This window comes from Clarias gariepinus, chromosome 2 (genome assembly GCF_024256425.1).
Source record: "Clarias gariepinus isolate MV-2021 ecotype Netherlands chromosome 2, CGAR_prim_01v2, whole genome shotgun sequence".
In the NCBI taxonomy this organism is placed as follows: Eukaryota; Metazoa; Chordata; class Actinopteri; order Siluriformes; family Clariidae; genus Clarias; species Clarias gariepinus.
In genome coordinates, this window is record NC_071101.1 from 31674795 (window position 1) to 31694480 (window position 19686).

Below are 19686 nucleotides of genomic sequence, written 5' to 3' on the forward strand. Positions count from 1 at the left end.
TAAGGGGGGAGTTTTGTTGTTTTGTTTTTGTTATTTTGTTTTCAGTTTTGTTATTTTGTTTTCGGATTTGTTAATTTGGTTTTGAATTTGTTAATTTGTTTTCCGTTTTGTTAATTTGTATTGCACTTCTCGGCAATTCCAATACAAACCGGAAAAGGTAGGTATAGTTTGCGAATGAAATGCTTACCGCTAATTGGACGAGACATCTGTCACTCAAGATATACAGGAAGTACTGTAGTAGCGGTAGATTTGTGTGTGTATGAATGTGCAAACATTATTGTGGTTTCAAATATGGCGTACTTACGGTGGTCCTGAAGTCAGTTTTGTAAATTTTTTTGCACTTCACGGCCATTATAGTTTAAAGTAAAGCAGAACACACAAGAAACAAAGATAAAGAAACAAGTTCCTAATGTTAAGGCCCTTAAGGAGAAAACACTAGAGCAGAAAGAGCTAACTGGCATTAATTTCCATGTTCTATCACTTGTAAAAACAAATCTAACAGGTTTTAAATTGCTTTTACAATCTTTTTTTAAAATATGCTTATTTCCATTTTTTTATTTTTTCGTGACAAAAGTAAAATTAAATGTTTTATTGACAGTCTAATTAAAAAAAATAATAATAATGTCAACTACATATGGTGCCCCTGGAGTAGACCAGGTTAAGGGCCTTGCTTGAGGACCCCACAGTGGCAGCTTGGTACATGTGGGACTTTACCCCTGAACCTTCTGATCGGTAACCCAGAGCCTTAACCCACTAAGCTACCACTGCTCTAACTGAATGCTGCTATGATAGCTGTAGCATTGTGTTAGAATAGAACTTGTGATCTCCAGATGATAGTGGCTATCACATTACCATTGTGTTTCAGAATGATTGTGTAAACAGTTCCCACTGACAGATGCATCTTTTCTGCAAATTGGCAACATGTTATCTGTTGATTTTCAAGCATCAAAAATTAAACTCGCTGAATGTCGCGGGAACAGCTGCAGTCGGTTCTGAGCCACCTCAGCTGGCATAATTTTAAACAAAAAATGTTTTACTGCAGCTAAGAGCCTTATCACTGTACTGTGGATAAAAGTCTTCCGTAAATCGTCTTTAAGCTTTCATCCACTAGAAATTTCATCTCAAGTACTGGTTTGCCTTGCACACCCCTCATATAAATGTATCTCTTATTATTAACACAATGTTTTTTCCCCCATTTTCTCTTTGTTTGGCTAAAGGATGCTACGTAAAAAAAAGTAAGTTTGCATAATCTTTTTTGTTCTAACTTTATGTAAAGTTAAATATAACTATAAATGTCAGTTTGAATATTGGATTCTTATCGCTAATGTGTTAAGGATGGTGGGATTTTCCTGTGACATTTATTATTTTATAGTGATCATTGTAATGGATAGTAATAAAATGTATGAATAAATATAATGTAGAAAAGGTTTGCATAGTCCACATTAAGAAACCAGGTATTAAGGTCCTTATAGAGAAAATACTAGGGCAGGAAGAGCTAAATGCCATCAATTACCATGTTCTATCACTTGTAGATCTACAGTGGTGTGAAAAACTATTTGCCCCCTTCCTGATTTCTTATTCTTTTGCATGTTTGTCACACAAAATGTTTCTGCTCATCAAAAACTGTTAACTATTAGTCAAAGATAACATAATTGAACACAAAATGCAGTTTTTAAATGGTTTATGTTATTAAGGGAGAAAAAAAACTCCAAATCTACATGGCCCTGTGTGAAAAAGTGATTGCCCCCCTTGTTAAAAAATAACTTAACTGTGGTTTATCACACCTGAGTTCAATTTCTGTAGTCACCCCCAGGCCTGATTACTGCCACACCTGTTTCAATCAAGAAATCACTTAAATAGGAGCTACCTGACACAGAGAAGTAGACCAAAAGCACCTCAAAAGCTAGACATCATGCCAAGATCCAAAAAAATTCCGGAACAAATGAGAACAAAAGTAATTGAGATCTATCTCAAGTCTGGTAAAGGTTCTAAAGCCATTTCTAAAGCTTTGGGACTCCAGCGAACCACAGCAAATGCCATTATCCACAAATGGCAAAAACATGGAACAGTGGTGAACCTTCCCAGGAGTGGCCGGCCGACCAAAATTACCCCAAGAGCGCAGAGACAACTCATCTGAGAGGCCACAAAAAAGGACAACATCTAAAGAACTGCAGGCCTCACTTGCCTCAATTAAGGTCAGTGTTCACGACTCCACCATAAGAAAGAGACTCGGCAAAAACGGCCTGCATGGCAGATTTCCAAGGCGCAAACCACTTTTAAGCAAAAAGAACATTAAGGCTCGTCTCAATTTTGCTAAAAAACATCTCAATGATTGCCAAGACTTTTGGGAAAATACCTTGTGGACCGACAAGACAAAAGTTGAACTTTTTGGAAGGTGCGTGTCCCGTTACATCTGGCGTAAAAGTAACACAGCATTTCAGAAAAAGAACATCATTCCAACAGTAAAATATGGTGGTGGTAGTGTGATGGTCTGGGGTTGTTTTGCTGCTTCAGGACCTGGAAGGCTTGCTGTGATAGATGGAACCATGAATTCTACTGTCTACCAAAAAATCCTGAAGGAGAATGTCCGGCCATCTGTTCAACTCAAGCTGAAGCGATCTTGGGTGCAAATCCACCTCTGAATGGCTGAAGAAAAACAAAATGAAGACTTTGGAGTGGCCTAGTCAAAGTCCTGACCTGAATCCTATTGAGATGTTGTGGCATGACCTTAAAAAGGCGGTTCATGCTAAAAAAAACCCTCAAATAAAGCTGAATTACAACAATTCTGCAAAGATGAGTGGGCCAAAATTCCTCCAGAGCGCTGTAAAAGACTCGTGCAAGTTATCGCAAACGCTTGATTGCAGTTATTGCTGCTAAGGGTGGCCCAACCAGTTATTAGGTTCAGGGGGCAATTACTTTTTCACACAGGGCCATGTAGGTTTGGATTTTTTTTCTCCCTAAATAATAACAACCATTATTTAAAAACTGCATTTTGTGTTTACTTGTGTTATCTTTGACTAATAGTTAAATGTATTTGATGATCAGAAACATTTTGGGTGACAAACATGCAAAGGAATAAGAAATCAGGAAGGGGGCAAATAGTTTTTCACACCACTGTACATGAAAACGAACACGTATAATTTTGCTTTTACAATAAATGTTTTTTCAAACATGCTTATTTTTATTTATGTATTTTTTTGTGTGACAAAAGTAAAATGTAATGTTTTACTGACAGTCTCATTAAAAAAATAAAATAATGACAATCAAGATATTAAAAAGAACATTTTATCATATTAATCACTTGTATCAGATCTAAATGAAAACTGATCTAATAGGTGTCATTTTGTAAGTACAATAAATATGTTCAGTTGCATTTGTTCCCATCTAAAAGTTCCCATCCACAACTCAGGCCAAATGCAGCTGAACTGTAATTGAACGGTACTTGACACAACATGGATATTGGTCAGTTTACAAGCTCAGTGTAATGAATAAAAACCTAACGAGCTTAAATATACATTATAAAGGAACTTTGTTTTAATTAGTACCACTTATCAATCCAGTAATCTAGGAAGTAGCATGCTTGTTTGTAAAATAAGACAGCTACATTTTGCTGTCTCATTCTTAAAATCTGTGACATAACCATGGGTGTGTAAACTGTGCTTTCCTTACTTCACAACATGTTCAAAGTACATAAACATTTAACCTGTTTTTTTCTTTCTGTTTAATTGAAATAGGTTTGACCAAAAGGATTAAAAATTGGTTTGGCTTCTGTAAGTAATTGAACATTATTCTTTTTAATACTTTCTCTGTTAGATTGGGCATAAAAACAGGATGAGTCTGAGCTTAATTTTAAGCTTCATGGCAAAGGCTGTAAATACTTACTTTTTTTTTTATAAATTTGCAAAAATCATGTTGTCATTATGGGGTGTTGTGTGTAGAATTCTGAGGAAGAAAATGAATTTAATCCATTTTAGAATAAGGCTGTGACATAACAAAATGTGAAAAAAGTGATACGCTGTGAATACTTTCCGGATGCACTGTAGGTAGATTTTGAATATGGTGTGTAACCAATTTAAAACTAGAAACATTTCAAACTAAATAATAGATGCAAATTGATTCGATTAATTAATTACTTAATTCCTCACTGGGTCTGTAAAGCATTTTTGAGCTGTAAAAGGGGTGTTACTTACTGAGCAGTAACTAAGTGACCAAGTAATCAGTTAGTAGTAGAAGTTCAACATGTAAGAAGTAACTGTATTAACAAATTAAGCAGTGGCAGCTGGTCATTTTTTATTTAAAAAAATTTTTTTAGGGGGAGGACTTTTAATAGTCGCCTGTAAATCGCTATTTATCAGGTGATTAATCATCATTATTACTAGTATAAAATAAAGGCATGACTCACATTGCATCCAGTCAGCCAGCTCCGCTTGCCATAAGAAGTGCAGAAAAGCTTTGGCCGTGATCACTTGACTGCTGCTTAATTAGAAGATCAGGTCGATCTGGTCCAAGCTCTTTAACTTTCTTTCTTTCTTCGTCCGATCGCCTTGTGAAGGGGTATTTCGGCAAAGAAATTACAGAATTTCCTCTCATATTTTGCCGGCTTTAACGTCAATCACTATTTAATACATTAACTAACAATCTGCTGACCGTTAATAGGACTTGTTGAGAATGGTCCAATCACATGAGCCCAAATATTTAAAAACAATATTGATTCACTAAGAACAAAAGTGGGAGGGTTCGGGGGGGAACTGCGCCCAAAGGATGATTTGAAAAAATCCAATGAGAGCTCAGCCTCAAATCATGTTTTTCAAAAAATTTATGTGTCTACATAGATACTCGTTTGTCCGGCGCCCCACGTACACGAACACAAATGAACGTAATTAAGTTCAGATTTTTTTTTATTGTAAATAAATTATATTAAGTAATACAGTGGAATATTCGGACTAAATTACTTTATTTCATTATTAAAATAAATAATTATTATGTTAAATAATTACATGTTAAAGTAGCATTCTTCTTTGGCTAACTTTAAGGGGGTGGGACCCCTGCACCCCTTATCGACCGGCCGCCACTGAATTTAAGATTTTTAAACCTTAATTAAAAAAAACGTAAAAATTTTTTGTGTATATTTGCTTTTGTGTAGCAATGTTTATGTATCCTTCACGTGAGGTTTTTATTTCATACAGTACACCATACATTAGTTAATTACTGTCAGAGTCGCCAGATAATGCCATGATGGTAGGATGATAGTGCCTTTTGTAAATGGAATTGTTTGAGCTCAATTCTCAAATGCTTGTGGTAAAGCTTAATACTGTATTTTTCATTTCTTTAGCTAACAGAAGCTTTAGCGTAAAACAAGGTAATGTTCATCAGTGATTTAATAAGAAAACACTTCTTACGTGTGTGAATTGTATTTTATTGCTACTTATTAGTTTATTCTGTATGTGTATATCTATACAGCTGCCTCTTTAGAAACTTCTGAGGCTTCAATGGACCCACTGTTGCAGATTGTCTCCCTCCAGGAAGCTGTGGGTTGCTGGCAAATGGAGTCTACACTTGCAGAGGTGTTTGGAGTGACAAAAAAAGAGCTGATTGCAAAGATTCCTGAAAAGGTTAATACACATTAAATGTATATGTATATATAGGTAATCATGTGTGATCTAAAGTTTTTTTTTTTTTTTTTTAATGCAACCATAGGGGTTGGGGGCACAACCCAGTGTCTCCTTGTGTCTTCATCCGACGTAAAAACATTTGCAAAATTAAAGATGCGAATCACAAATATCATTTCCATACCGGATCGGTCGCGGCCCGGGTTAACAACGACCGCCACCGGTGCTGTTGACCTACAGGGTGCTGGTGGAAATTGGGCTACTGTTCGAAAACAGAGAGAGTAAAGGAAAGGCAAGAGTTTAGGAGTGATAGTACTGTAGGGACTTTGAATGTTGGGACTATGACAGGGAAGGCGAGAGAGTTGGTTGATATGATGCAGAAAAGGAAGGCGGATATACTGTGCATCCAGGAGACCAGGTGGAAAGGTAGCAAGGCTAGAAGTTTAGGATCAGGGTTCAAATTGTTTTACCTTGGTATGGATAGGAAAAGAAATGGAGTAGGAGTTATCCTGAGGAGGAGTTTGTTAGAAATGTTCTAGAGGTGAAAAGAGTATCAGACAGGTTGATGAGTATGAAGCTGGATATTGATGGGGTGATGTTAAATGTTGTTAGTGTCTATGCCCAAAGGTAGGATGTGAGTAAGAAGAGAAGGAGACATTCTGGAGTGAGTTAGATGAAGTGATGCAGAGCATCCCCAGAGGTAAGAGAGAGTGGTGATTGGTGCAGACTTCAATGGACATGTTAGGGAAGGGAACAGAGGTGATGAAAATGTGATGGGCAGGTTTGGTTTTCAGGACAGGAATGTAGAAGGACAGATGGTGGTGGACTTTGCAAAGAGGATGGAAATGGCAGTAGTAAATACTTTCTTCCAGAAGAGGCAGGAACATAGGGTGACATATAAGAGTGGAGGCAGAAGCACTCAGGTGGACTACATCTTATGTCGACGTTGTAATCTAAAAGAGATTAGTGACAGCAAAGTGTTGTTAGAGGAGAGTGTAGCCAGACAACACAGAATGGTGGTGTGTAAAATAACCCTGGTGGTGAGGAAGGTGAAGAGGACAAAGGCAGTGCAGAGGACAAAGTGGTGGAAGCTGAGAAAGGAAGAATGTTTTTTAGTCATCAGGTAAGGCAAAAGTGGACAAGGAGACTTGGTGGTGAAACGAGGAAGTCCAGGAGTGTATACAGGGAAAGAGGCTAGCTAAGAAGAAGTGGGACTCTGAGAGGACTGAAGAGAGTAAACAGGATTACAGGGAGATGCAACATAAGGTGGAGGTAGAGGTGGCAAAGCCCAAACAAAGAGCATATGAGGACTTGTATGCTAGATTGGATAGTAAGGAGGGTGAGGTGGATCTGTACAGGTTGGTGAGGCAGAAAGATAGAGATCGGAAGGATGTGCAGCAGGTTAGAGTGATTAAAGATAGAGATGGAAATGTACTGACAGATGCCAGGAGGCTAATGGGAAGATGGAAGGAGTACTTTAAAGAGTTGATGAATGAGGAAAACGAAAGAGAACAAAGAGTAGAAGAGGTGACTGTTGTGGAGCAGGAATTAGCAAATATTAGTAGAAGTGAGGTGAGAAGGGCGTTGAAGAGGATGAAAAGTGGAAAGGCTGTTGGTCCTGATGACATACCTGTGGAAGTATGGAAGTGCTTGGGAGAGGTGGCAGTAGAGTTTCTAACTAGTTTGTTTAACAAGATCTTGGAGAGTGAGAGGATTCCAGAAAAATGGATGAGAAGTGTATTGGTGCCGATTTTTAATGATGTGCAGAGCTGTGGTTATTACAGAGGCATAAAGCTTATGAGCCATACAATGAAGCTGTGGGAAAGAGTAGTGGAAGCTAGGTTAAGGGCAGAGGTGAGCATTTGTGAGCAGCAATAGGGTTTCAGAAGGTAATAAAGAGTTGCATTGTGCCTTTGTAGATTTAGAGAAGGCGTACGGCAGGGTGCCGAGAGAGAAGCTGTGGTGTTGTATGAGGAAGTCTGGAGTGGCAGAAAAGTATGTTAGAGTGGTGCGGTAGAAGGATTCTTAGGTTTAAACTGCCAAACAGGAGGTCTAGAGGAAGACCAAAGAGGAGATTTATGGATGCAGTAAGAGAGGACATTAAGTTAGTTGGTGTGAGAGAAGAGGATGCAGAGGATAGGGTTAGATGGAGGCAAATGATTCGCTGTGGCGACCCCTGAAAGGGAACAGCCGAAAGACAAAGAAGAAGATGTGTGATCTAATTTTTTAAATGATTGTTGGTGTAAAAATGCTTACAGTAGTTAGAATTATATGTACCTAATAGAGTATTTTAGACAAATGTAAAATTTATTACTGGATATGAAATATTGCTTTAGGTTACAAATGAACAAGAGGCTTACAGAGGCAGAGTAAGGATCTACCTGTGCATAAGGTTGAATTAGTTCAATATCCAACATGTGGTAAAAGAACATGGCAAAGACAAAATACAGATATCAAGACAAAACTACCCCTTACTAATTTATTATTTCTTTGCATGTTTGTCACACTTTAATGTTTCCATCACATCCATCACAGGGCACACACACATACAACCACTCACACACTCATTAATCACCAATTAGCCTAGTCTGCATGTCTTTGGACTGTAGAAGAAAACAGGAGTACCCGGAGAAAACCCACCAAGCACGGGGAGAACATGCAAACTCCATGCACACAGAGACGGGAAAACAAAATCCAAAACTACATAGTAGTTATATTAGTATATTAGTATATATTGATTTATCCAGCATGGGTATGTATGTAAGTTTTCTGTTTGTTATTTTGTTCAGGTGAAGCCAGATGTCTGGGCTACACTTCTGGCTCTGATTTGGTTACATGGCTTTAAGATCGATGCACAGGTTGAGTGGCAGTGTTTGGCCATGAAAGCAGTGGAATGGCTTCGCACTCAGACAGGTGATCTTTACTTTTCAATAATTATTTATTTAATTGTGAAATTAAACATATTTAACAAAACAACATATTTTTACTGCTCAAAATATGCCAGACTTTATTTATTTATTTAATAAAATTATGGAAATGTCTAATCTGAACGTGTGTGTGTGTGTGTGTGTGTTTGTTTTTCAGTGGGTAACCTCCTAGAGTGTGTGCGGGTAGGTAATTCTCTACTTGGCTGTCAGGTTAAAGAAGATGCTCTTGGGCTCTGAAGCCTTCACCGTCTTACAGCATTCACACAGAAGCCCTGGCATCCTTTCTTTTCTAATTTATATATATAAAAAAAGCTTTAATTAGCATGTTTTTACACATAAGATTATGTAGGTATATGTACTAGTATGGCAATAAAACATTTTGTTTATCAATTTACAAAAAATTATGTTTTGTTAGTAAAATCTTTACTTTTGGATTTTATGGTAACATTTATTCCATGGTGTGAAGTATGTGGTGTTGGCCCAAGAATCCAACCAAGATCATTGAATCACAGGTTTAATGCATTTGTTGGTAAGGGTTAATGTTCACATGTATAAAGGGTATTTGAAATGTGTAATAATAGTTCATAAAAAATATTAATCATAGTGTAGAGAGAGAGAGCTCATCTGCATTCTTGATATTTTGGAACACCAAGAAATTATTAATACTGTATGTTTTAAAAATACACATATATTACATTTTGAATAGTTAAAATTAAGTGTCATTTTAAATATTTCCTGGTTTTTCTTTACAATTTATATTTCCTTTATACTTTGTACTTTATTTAGAAGCAATTTGCTTCAATCATCAAACAGAGAACTGAGGGTAAGAACTCTTCAAATAAGCTTACATAAGACAAACAGGAAAAAAAACTCAGCATGTATAGTACTAGTCAAAAGTTTGGACACACCTTCTAATTCCTTTTTTTGGTGATTTACCAACATTCTACAATAATACTGGAGATTTTAAAACTATGAAATAACACATGTAATTAGGCAATTAAGTAACAACAACAGTAGGTTGTAAATTTAAGACATGAAGGTCAGCTGTTCTGGAATAGTTCTTGCAAGAACAGTATTGTCATGTGCATTTGCAAAAACCATCAAGCACTATGATGAAACTGGCTACAAAGAAGAACTTCATTTAGAGTTAGAAGCCTCATAAATCAGAAATTAATAACACCCTGGATTTAAACATTTATAAAGGTTTTACAGAGCATAAGCAGCGGATACATCTCAACATCAACTGTTTAAAGAAGACTTGCATATTTTAGATCAGTCTAATTTTAGACCCCTTCAGAAAGAAACCAAAGACCTTAAATAAGGCAACTTATGATCAGTAAACACAAAATGCACAAATCCAATCAAAACAGGAAATGCACTAACAAACTGGAATTCAATTGAAAGAATAGTCTCACAAATACAAAAGTCTAAGAACTGAAACCTTCACACTGACGGAACCTGTGTCTGAAATGTATTTCTTTAGGAAATGTGCAAATTTCGCTGAGCCTTTACTATATATTTGCATTATATCTGTTAGCTGAAATATTGAATATGAGATTTAAACAAATTAATCGTTTTAATGTTGTAATTGTGTCTAATTATGTGGCCTCTTTTGTAGCTACTGTAGCTGATACATGCTGTAAGCTAATAATCAACCTAATAAAACATATATATGTAATTTTGTTTCTAACATTTCTAACATTATGTTTCAAGCATTCCCATGTGTGTAGTAGTTTCCAACTCTAAGATTTAGAGTATGTCCTAAAAGTAGGTGCAGCAGTTTTAATGATTATTTAAAAAAAAGAATAAAAGTTATTCATAAGCCTCAATTATGCAAGTTATACAGTGGAACCTTGGATTGCAAGCATAATTCGCGCCGGTAGCATGCTTGTACATATTAAAACACTTGTATATCAAAGCAAATTCCCTCATAAGAAATAATGAAAACTTAGTTTATTTGTTCCACAACTTGAATAAATATCCCAAAATAATTAATACTAAATAACAAAGTAAAAATAAAACAAAATAAACTGCACTTTACCCTTGGAAAAAAAGAAAAATAAATCCTGACAGACTTCCATTAGAGCGTTTCCATTAGTGTGTGTGTGTGTGTGTGTGTGTGAAACTAAAGTAAGTCAAGAGGAGGAATGACTCCCTCCCTCTCTCCTCTCATCTTACAGCCCTCCCTTCGCTCTTATTTGAGAGGAGGGAGGGCTAATGTGTGGAGCAACTCTCTCTTGCTCTTTCTCACACACACACACACACACACACATACACTGGTTTATCGGAAAACTTCTTTAACATGGATCATCACTAATGACACTTGAGCGTGCACACTAACAGACTCACTGCTGTAAAGTAAAAATAAAACAAATTTACCTGCACTTTACCTTTAAAAAGAATTGCGACAGAGCAGTGTGTGTGTGTGTGTGTGTGTGTGTGTGTGTGTGTGTGTGTCATTGTGTCTGGGAAGGCGAGAGGAGGAGAGAGGAGGCACACACACTCTAATGACACCAACATGCATACACAAACACTAACGGAATCAGTGATTTTTGACACAGAGAGAGAAACAGGATCTTTAACATGGAAGATTTCTACAAAACACACACAAAATAAAAGATGCTTTACGCGCAAACACAATGTTATTATAAACAGTACGCATGCGCACACAATTCTGCAGCATGAGAGAGAGAAAAACCATTGGCTCATTTGTGGTCATGTGACGCTCAGTATCAAAACAAAAAGCGCATGCGTGCCACATGATACTTGATGATACTTGGTACTCGTAAATCAAGACTCGCTCATAACAAGGCAAAAAATATTTTAAAATTTTGCTTGTCTTGTGGAACGCAATGAGTTTTTACTCCAAATATTGACTGTTTATTTTATTACTCTTTATCGCTCCTTACTGCACTTTATAGAAGATTATTTTATGCAGAAATGTTTTAAAAACCATTTTTTGCTTTTGCCATATTTTTGTATGTGTCCGAGACTTTTGCACAGTACTATAAGAAAACAGTTGTTAGGTTTCACTGAGCTTGCTGGAGAATATGAGTTCTTCTGGTAACTTTGTCACACTCGCTCCTTTCAATTTTTTTTGCAAATCCCTAGAGCGTACATACACGTTTTTTTGGTTCCGTCTGAAAACTGGTCTGTCTTGTACTATTTTTTTTCCCTTACAGCCATGCATATATTCTCCTGTAATGTTATGTTACTGTGCAAAAGTACTATGTTATATATATATATATATATATATATATATATATATATATATATATATATGTCTTACTTTTCAGTAGAGTAACGCAGTAATAATAATATATTACTTTTTTAGTAACTAGTAATGCAAATGTGTGTTACTTTTGCTTCAATCGATCTTTAACCATCTGTGCCTTTCTGTATAGTTCTGTAATCTGTATGGAGTAGCTTCATGATAACATTAAATTCATAGCAAGGGAAGAGGTAGGTAGCCTATAGGTAGGTAGGTAGGTAGTGTGTGAGTGTTTTGAATGGCATCGTATATACCCAAATTTTTAATGGTCCACTGGGTTACCAGTTAGATTTAGTAACTTCCAAAACCTTTTATGTCACTGGGAAAAATAATTATTTGGAGAAGATGCATATCTCCCACTGCTCTACAGGTTTTAAACCATTAACCTTTCAAAGGTGGCAGGGGCTCCAGCTATTCTTTCATTCTCTCAAATTCATAGAAGCCAAGAAGAAATGTAAAAGCAGTTTTCTCTTGTATAGTTATTTAATGCGTGATAATCAATAAAAATTCAAATTGAAAAGTCATAATGGCTACACAATTCCTTGGTTTTTCCAGCTGCCAGAAGCTTTTAAATATCAGCTGAGGATATGCGTCATGATCTCTGTTACGACCCCTTAGTCTAGGATTCAGGGCCGCAACAAAAGATAAAATAAAAAAAGAAAGAAACCTTTACAACCAGGTAAAGCGTGCGTGGTCTTTTATTTATTTATTTTTTTACACACACACACACACACACACACACACTCAGGAAGCTCTTGGCTTCAGGGTTGGGCCAAGGCCAAAACAATAAACAAAACCCTCCCCCTATCTCCTCCCGCAAGCTCACTAACCTATACCAAAGAAAAACTATAAACAAAATACATTAGCTAACCTAACTCCCTAACTAACACAAAAAACAGGAGAAAATGGGTTTCAAAGAAAATGGCACCCAACCCCTACTGCTTCCAACAAGAAAAAAAAGTATATAGAAACAAACGGAAAACTGTTTACAATATTTACAACAAAAACAAAGATTGAAACAAAAGAAAACCAACACTAAACCCAACTCACAAAAATACCGGCGCGACCCAACAGTTTTACATTCAATAGCAAACACAACACACATCTCCAAAATCACAACAGCGCGCCCTTCCAGGGGTCCGTTCTTCGTACGTCGCTAACTCAGTTAGCTGGATTTGATTGTTGTGGATTTGTCCTGATCTTGGATTGTTTCGTTCTTCGATGCGCTTCTAGCATTTGTTGTCATAGCAACATATCCGTAAGCTTGAACCTGCTCGGGAGCAGGTTTATTTCATGTAAACAGGATTTAGCCTGCGCTCCTGGCGGGTTATGATTGGTTGAAATGGCGAGGTCACATCTGATTGGTTAAAGAGCACGACTGACTCACGTGGAAAAAGAAAAGTATATGCCCCCTGCCGTGGACAACACACACACACACACACACACACACACACATAATCGCTATCAAATATTATATATGAACATAAATTCATAGGTTTATTGTTATCAAATATGATATTACTATTATAATAAACCCTAGGCACGAGACAGCCGTCGAGACCATTAATACAAATTCGTGTATAATGTTTATTTTGTAACACATTTATTTTTCAGGGGTTTGTCATAAAAATATGCTATATATAATATTATATATTAAAAATAAATATTTTATAATGATAAATTGGACGAAACAAATTTTATTATAAAATAAACAATATAAAAGTATACATAATATTTCAATTTTTTTTATGTACAGCATATTTATTTTCATATTGCTTATTTTATTTTATTGTCTCATGTAATTTGTAATTTGAAAACCATAAACCTATGAACCTAATATAATATTTGATAGCGATTACGTAGGGGGGCAATCCATGGCAGTGGGGCATTTCAGCGCATAACACGTTATGACACGTTACAAAAAAAATTGAGCCGCTCTTTTTCTATTTCATCAACCAATCAGAGGGCTTGTGATCAGTGTTTCTATTGTCGATGCATATCGCCTTTTAAACCAACGCATGAACCCGCAATAATCCTAGACAACTCAATCCAGCTATACTAATCATCAACAACAGGTGTGCTCGAAGAACCGACTTAGCCAGATCGTAATTAGCACGATGATCTCATCTTAGATGTGTCAGTTCATCTCGGATGTGTCAAGCGACGTACGAAGAACGGACCTCAGGTTTCACCGGCCAGCTTAAAAAGACGTGCTTCTCCACGGCCAGCCAATCCCGTCGCACGTCACGGCACGCTCAATCAGGGCGGGACCTCCTGCAACAAGGAGAGCGAGGAAGAGAGAGAAAGGAAGGGAAAGAGAGAGCAGCACCAGCAGCCACGCACGCGCACATACGTGCACTACAGCCGCACGTAACAATCTCTCTCTGAAAAGATGCTGAATGTTTAAATAAATGTGATGCTTAGCAGTGCATTGCTTCCACTCTGCCGTCTGGGTTCAAGGACATTGTGCTCTCTCCCACATCTAAATTCGAGGACATTGTGTTTGCTCAGCTGTCTGAATTTAAAAACATTTATGTTTGTCCACTCTCTGATGGAATTTAAACTGGTATTAGGGTAAGGCCAAACCCATTAGGACGATTGGATGGATTATTTTTATTGACCTTTATATTATCCAATTTGAATGTTTAGGAAACAAAAAGAATGGATCTAAAAATGCATTCAGCACATGTTTACATTCATTTCAAACTAACTTTTTGTATTTCTTTTCTCCATTTCAAGTGCAGCCATATACAGGCATTTAGGCCGGTGTACACTTGCAAATGAATAATTATTTTCATCCCATGTAACCCATCCCACTTGTCCATGTAACCATGGACAATTCTAGGCATGGGCAGTTAAGCCAATAGTGGTTATTGTTTTATTTTCAAAATACAAAAGTACTTTTTTATTTTTTGTGCTAATGGTGTGCTTGGTCAGGACATGGTAGTTAATGTTCATAATAATCATAATGATATGTTTCCCACCATTACTGATGTGGCTGTTACTGCCATTGACTACAGCTGAATCTCCATTTTCACGTGCTGATGTTACTGTTCTCTGGTGAGCTGGCACAGCGGTGACCCAAAAGTTGTGACCTCTCTCAATCTCTGGGATGGCCGCTCCCCTTTAAATATGAATATTGGAATTTATATTTGGCCTAATAAATACTATTAGCAGACTGCAGCAAGATGTTTATCCACAACATACAGTATATAATTTTTTTAAAACTATTGATATAAAAATTCAAAAGAGGTTATTGGCATGAGAAAGAGAAGTATATATTGCCACAGAAAAAAGAAAAGAAAAATCTATTAATGGATATCTAGTAATCTATATGCAAATATATTGCCATTGCCACAGATATTGTGGGACGGGGTGCAAAGTAGTTTGTTCAAGTAGCGTTTCTAAATATATCACATTGTGTGTTGTTATAAAAAAAGGTGCAGAAAACTGAGCAGATCTGACCACCCGAGCACATTCAGTTAACTACTGTACATCTCCCTAACTGGCCTCCCACCCCCAGCTCTCACAAGCTAATGGTTGTCTGGCTAAGTGATACAAAGTAAAAAATACTAACGTGCCACAGCAGTTTTGATGTTACTGCAGTGCTGGGTGCTAAGGCAATAACTACTTCACTATCAAGTGTTTCCTCAATTTTGTTAGTTGTTTTGAATTTACTCCTGGTTATTTTGATATTTAAGCCTTTATTTTTTATTGTCCTGCTGCAGAACTAATACCTTGTATCAGACTTACCCAGGCCTTGATTCTCAGTGCTCTGATAATCATAGTTATGATCATGATTGTTTTGGTCACTACCTGCTTCTTACAGTACTGTATGTTTTTATATTTGCCTCTGAAATTGTGTGCACAATGCTTGACCATTTGCCTGTTTTCACTTACGTAATTCAAATATGCTTTGCCTGTTGTTTATTATACTTTTGCATCTCAGCTCCTATTTTATAAAACATTTCTTCACTGATAGATGCCACAAGACAATGGAAAGACATAATATCAGAATCACTATGCTGGTATTTGACATGATTTGTTGAGTCTTGGATTTTTGGATGCTCCAATACAGTTATGATGGATTTGAATTCCCCTTAGATGGGTTCCTATTACAGTTTCATTGTACCTGGTACACGCAAAACCTAAGGTATGGAGAATGTATTGAACATGTGTTTTGTTCTTAAATGGGTACACAAGTTTTGATCCGTCTTTATTATCCTTTTGGCACTGACGATTCAGACACTACAGCTTTAGTTATCATCGTCTCCCAAATCAATAAAGAATTACACTTTGCCCTTTTCTCTTGCAACATTAGACCCTGTGAACAATAAATCTTCTTAACACTGTAGTTGTCATAATACTCCACTACATTTAACAACAGTAAACAGTGAAAACTAGAGATGGTTAAAAGATGGTTAAAAGCTTTTTATGCACCCTTCATTTGTAGACTACAGTACATCATACCTTTTGCATGTGCCTCATGTCTTGTATGACTAGTTACATACCCTTTACACGTTCATCTAGCATGCAAATCTATAGCTTATATACTGCATGTCACTCTAGGATGACTTGCCCAAAAAACACATTACTAAACATTAAATAACTAACAAACAAAAACAATTATAAATATATTTTTACACAATGAAAATATGAAGTATGACTCTTATAGAAAGGATATAGTGCATATTGGCCTGAAACATTGGTCCAGACCATAAAGGACCATAACAACCAGCAGCAAGGCCAAACTGAATTATACAGGAAACAGAAACAGGGCATCTACCAGAGATGTTTGACATGATTCAGCCACTTTACGGTGAAGGTGCAAAGAATCTTTCAAGAGAAGAAGAACATAACTGAAACATGACAAGACATCAGGAAGACCTTAAATAAACTCATCCTCAGAAAATGTTAAAACCATTTAGCAACTTGTGCACAATCATTTTTCGGAGAACAATCCACAATCCACATGCGTGCACATATTTTTAAGCACATGAGAATATAAATAACACAAAACATATACAGTACTGTGCAAAAATTTTAGCCAGTTGTGGAAGAAAAATGCTGTAAAGTAAGAATGCTTTCAAAAATAGAAGTGTTTAAAGGTTATTTTTATAACAAAATACAAAGTAAAGGAACAGAAGAGAAATTCTAATCAAAGAAGCATTAGGTGTGACCACCATTTGCCTGCAAAACTAGAATTGCCATCAATTCTTCTACAGTAGGTACACTTGCATGCAAAAACATTTTTGAATAAACTCGGCAGGTAGGTTGTTTCAAACATCTTTGAGAAATAACCACAGATCTTTTGTGGAAGTGGGCTAACTCAAATTCTTCTGTCTTTTCATGTAAAACCTCTTGATGATGTTGTGATCAGGGCTCTGTGGGGGCCAAACTCACTTCCAGGACTCCTTGTTCATCTCTACACTGAAGTTAGTTCTTTATGACATTGGCTGTACTGTATATTTGGTCCTTGTCCTGATGCAGGATAAATTTGGGGCCAATCAGACGGTGTTGCATGATACTGTAGATCAGTATCTGCCTGAATTCCACCGCATTGAGGACACCATTAATCCTGAACAAATCTCCAGCTCTATTTATGGAAATGCTGCCCCATCATGCTTCACTGTTGCCTGTAGACAATCATTATTGTACCACTTTCATGTCTTCAGCAAAAAACTGCCTTCTGCTACAGCCAAATATTAAAATTTTTGACTAATTAGTCCAGAGCACTTGCTGCCATTTTCCTGAACCACAGTTTTTTCTTCCTTTTTATATTTTTGTGCATGGATGAGTTGCTTAGCTTTGTTTCCATGTTGGAGGTATGGCTTTTAGTACAGATCAATGTACCTGGGTCCCAATGGTTTCTGCCAGTTCTGTGCTGATGGTAGTGCTGGGCATATCTTGATGTAGATGGAAAGTAAGCATGATGTGACTTTCATCTGCTGTATTAAGTTTCCTTGGTCAACCACTGCATCTATGGTTGTAAGCATTGCCTGTTTTTTTTTAACTTCTTTAAAATGGCATTAACAGCACATCTTTTAACCCCAGTCTGCTTTAAAATCATTGCCTGGAAGAGACATTGCTGATGCAGTATAACTACCTTGTATCTTTTTGCTGTGCTCAGTCTTGCCTGCTGTTCCTCACCAAGTTTTATCATAGCTGTTTCTATTTCAGTTGTATTTCAATCTACGTACTGTATGAAATTGATGATCATTGCCACCTCTTTTATAAGGGCTAATCATACACCAGAGTCTAATCCTACAAAATCTCAGAGTTTGTGGAAGTGTGCAAATGTAAGAATTGATGCTGGTTTGAAGCCAAGGGTCGTCAGGTCAAATTTTGACTTAATTTAGGGTTTTTTCATTCACTCACTTTGCTTTCATAAATTACAAATTAATTCTTTAATATATACTGTATATATAAATTTATTTTAAATACAATTTATATACAGTATACAGTATATATTAAAGGATTAAAGAGGAAAAGATCATCTACCAATCCCTGGAGCACTATGAAATAACGGCAAGTTTTGACAATCAATCAATTATTAATAATATTTGCTGGTTACGTTTTCTACACTATCAGAAGTTTGCTTGTACAGCTTAGATATTACTCTTTTTGCTTTATTTAATTTCTTATAGCTACTGTAGCTAATTCCTGCTGTTATTTGGTAATCAACTTCAAGTAAAGGTAATCAAATTAAAGTCTTTAAGTAGCTTGCAACTGAAATCGTGAAATTGTGTGCAGTAATTGTAATATTATGTTTCGGATAATTTTTAATGGTTAAGAATAAAGAAATTGGGTGGCATGGTCGCATAGTGGCTAACACTTTAGCCTTGCGCCTCCAGGGTCAGGGTTCAGTTACCGTCTCAAGTGTGTGTTAACATGTTCTTCCCGTGTATGAGCTGGCAACCTGAGCCCTTAAGTACCTGCCACAAAACAACAGATATACAGTACTATATCTCCAGAAGTATGTGGATGGACCAAAATACCAAATAAAAAACTATAATTAATTAATAAAACTTTTTAATGCAAGTCCTAAAGCTTTTCTCTCATATTGTTATATGATTGTATCTTTATAATATATGTCACTTTGATACTTTGTAATAATGAAAAATAAATAAATAAGAGTCTTTAAAGGTTTTAAATGTCACAGTAAAGTTTTGCCTCATTAAGGAACAGCTGTTAATTAACTAATTAGTAAAATTAGGTGTGCTGGGAGCTTAGAAAACACTAAAATGTGTGAACACTTGTAAATATGCTTATATAAATATTTACCCAATTACCCGATTAAGTTGCAGCAGCACAGTGCATAAAACCACATGGCTACAGGTCAAGAGCTCACGTTTTAGGTGAAATGTCAAAATAAAGAAACATTTTTATCTTTGTGACTTGAACTGTGGCATGGAGTTTGGTACTTTCGGTAATTTTTACACACCGCATTCTCTAGAGTTTGCACAAAATGGTGTGGAAAAAATAGATAAATAAATTAAAAAAAATGTGTGAGCAGAGGGACTGCAGGCTGAAACTTCTTGCTGATGAGAGATCTAAGGAGACTGACCTTAGTGGTTTGAGCTTAAAGGAAGTCTACGTCTAAAGTTACGCCTAAACTTTCCAACGTGCTGTTTGGATACAAAAAGAAAAAAAAAATAGAGAGAGTTACAGGTTTCTTCACCAGCAGATAGACAGTGGGGATGAGTCAGATTTTTCAGATTTTTTGTGGTGAACACTATAGCTTTAACTAAATTCCGCTGCAGGGGTCTACTGACTGCAAACTGCAGGGGTGGATTTGGCTCGTTCACTGTCAGTCTGGAGGTAGCCGTCTGCGTTTTAGGTGTGTGATAAATACTCTCCCACTGAGAAACATCATTAT

The 19686-nt window shown here is 36.5% G+C and overlaps 1 protein-coding gene across 2 annotated transcripts in view; it reads left to right on the forward strand.

The window, feature by feature from the left end:
• The window catches only part of LOC128505459 (von Willebrand factor A domain-containing protein 5A-like), a 71577-nt gene extending 61391 nt beyond the window's left edge, over nucleotides 1-10186 (forward strand). For both annotated transcript variants that reach the window (XM_053475889.1, XM_053475897.1), the window contains 6 exons: nucleotides 1218-1235; nucleotides 3735-3770; nucleotides 5333-5359; nucleotides 5461-5612; nucleotides 8399-8522; nucleotides 8694-10186. In XM_053475889.1, coding sequence (XP_053331864.1) covers nucleotides 1218-1235; nucleotides 3735-3770; nucleotides 5333-5359; nucleotides 5461-5612; nucleotides 8399-8522; nucleotides 8694-8773 — 437 coding nt within the window. In that variant the 3' untranslated portion in view covers nucleotides 8774-10186. The remainder of the gene's footprint in view (nucleotides 1-1217; nucleotides 1236-3734; nucleotides 3771-5332; nucleotides 5360-5460; nucleotides 5613-8398; nucleotides 8523-8693) is intronic.
• Nucleotides 10187-19686: the final 9500 nt, after the last annotated feature.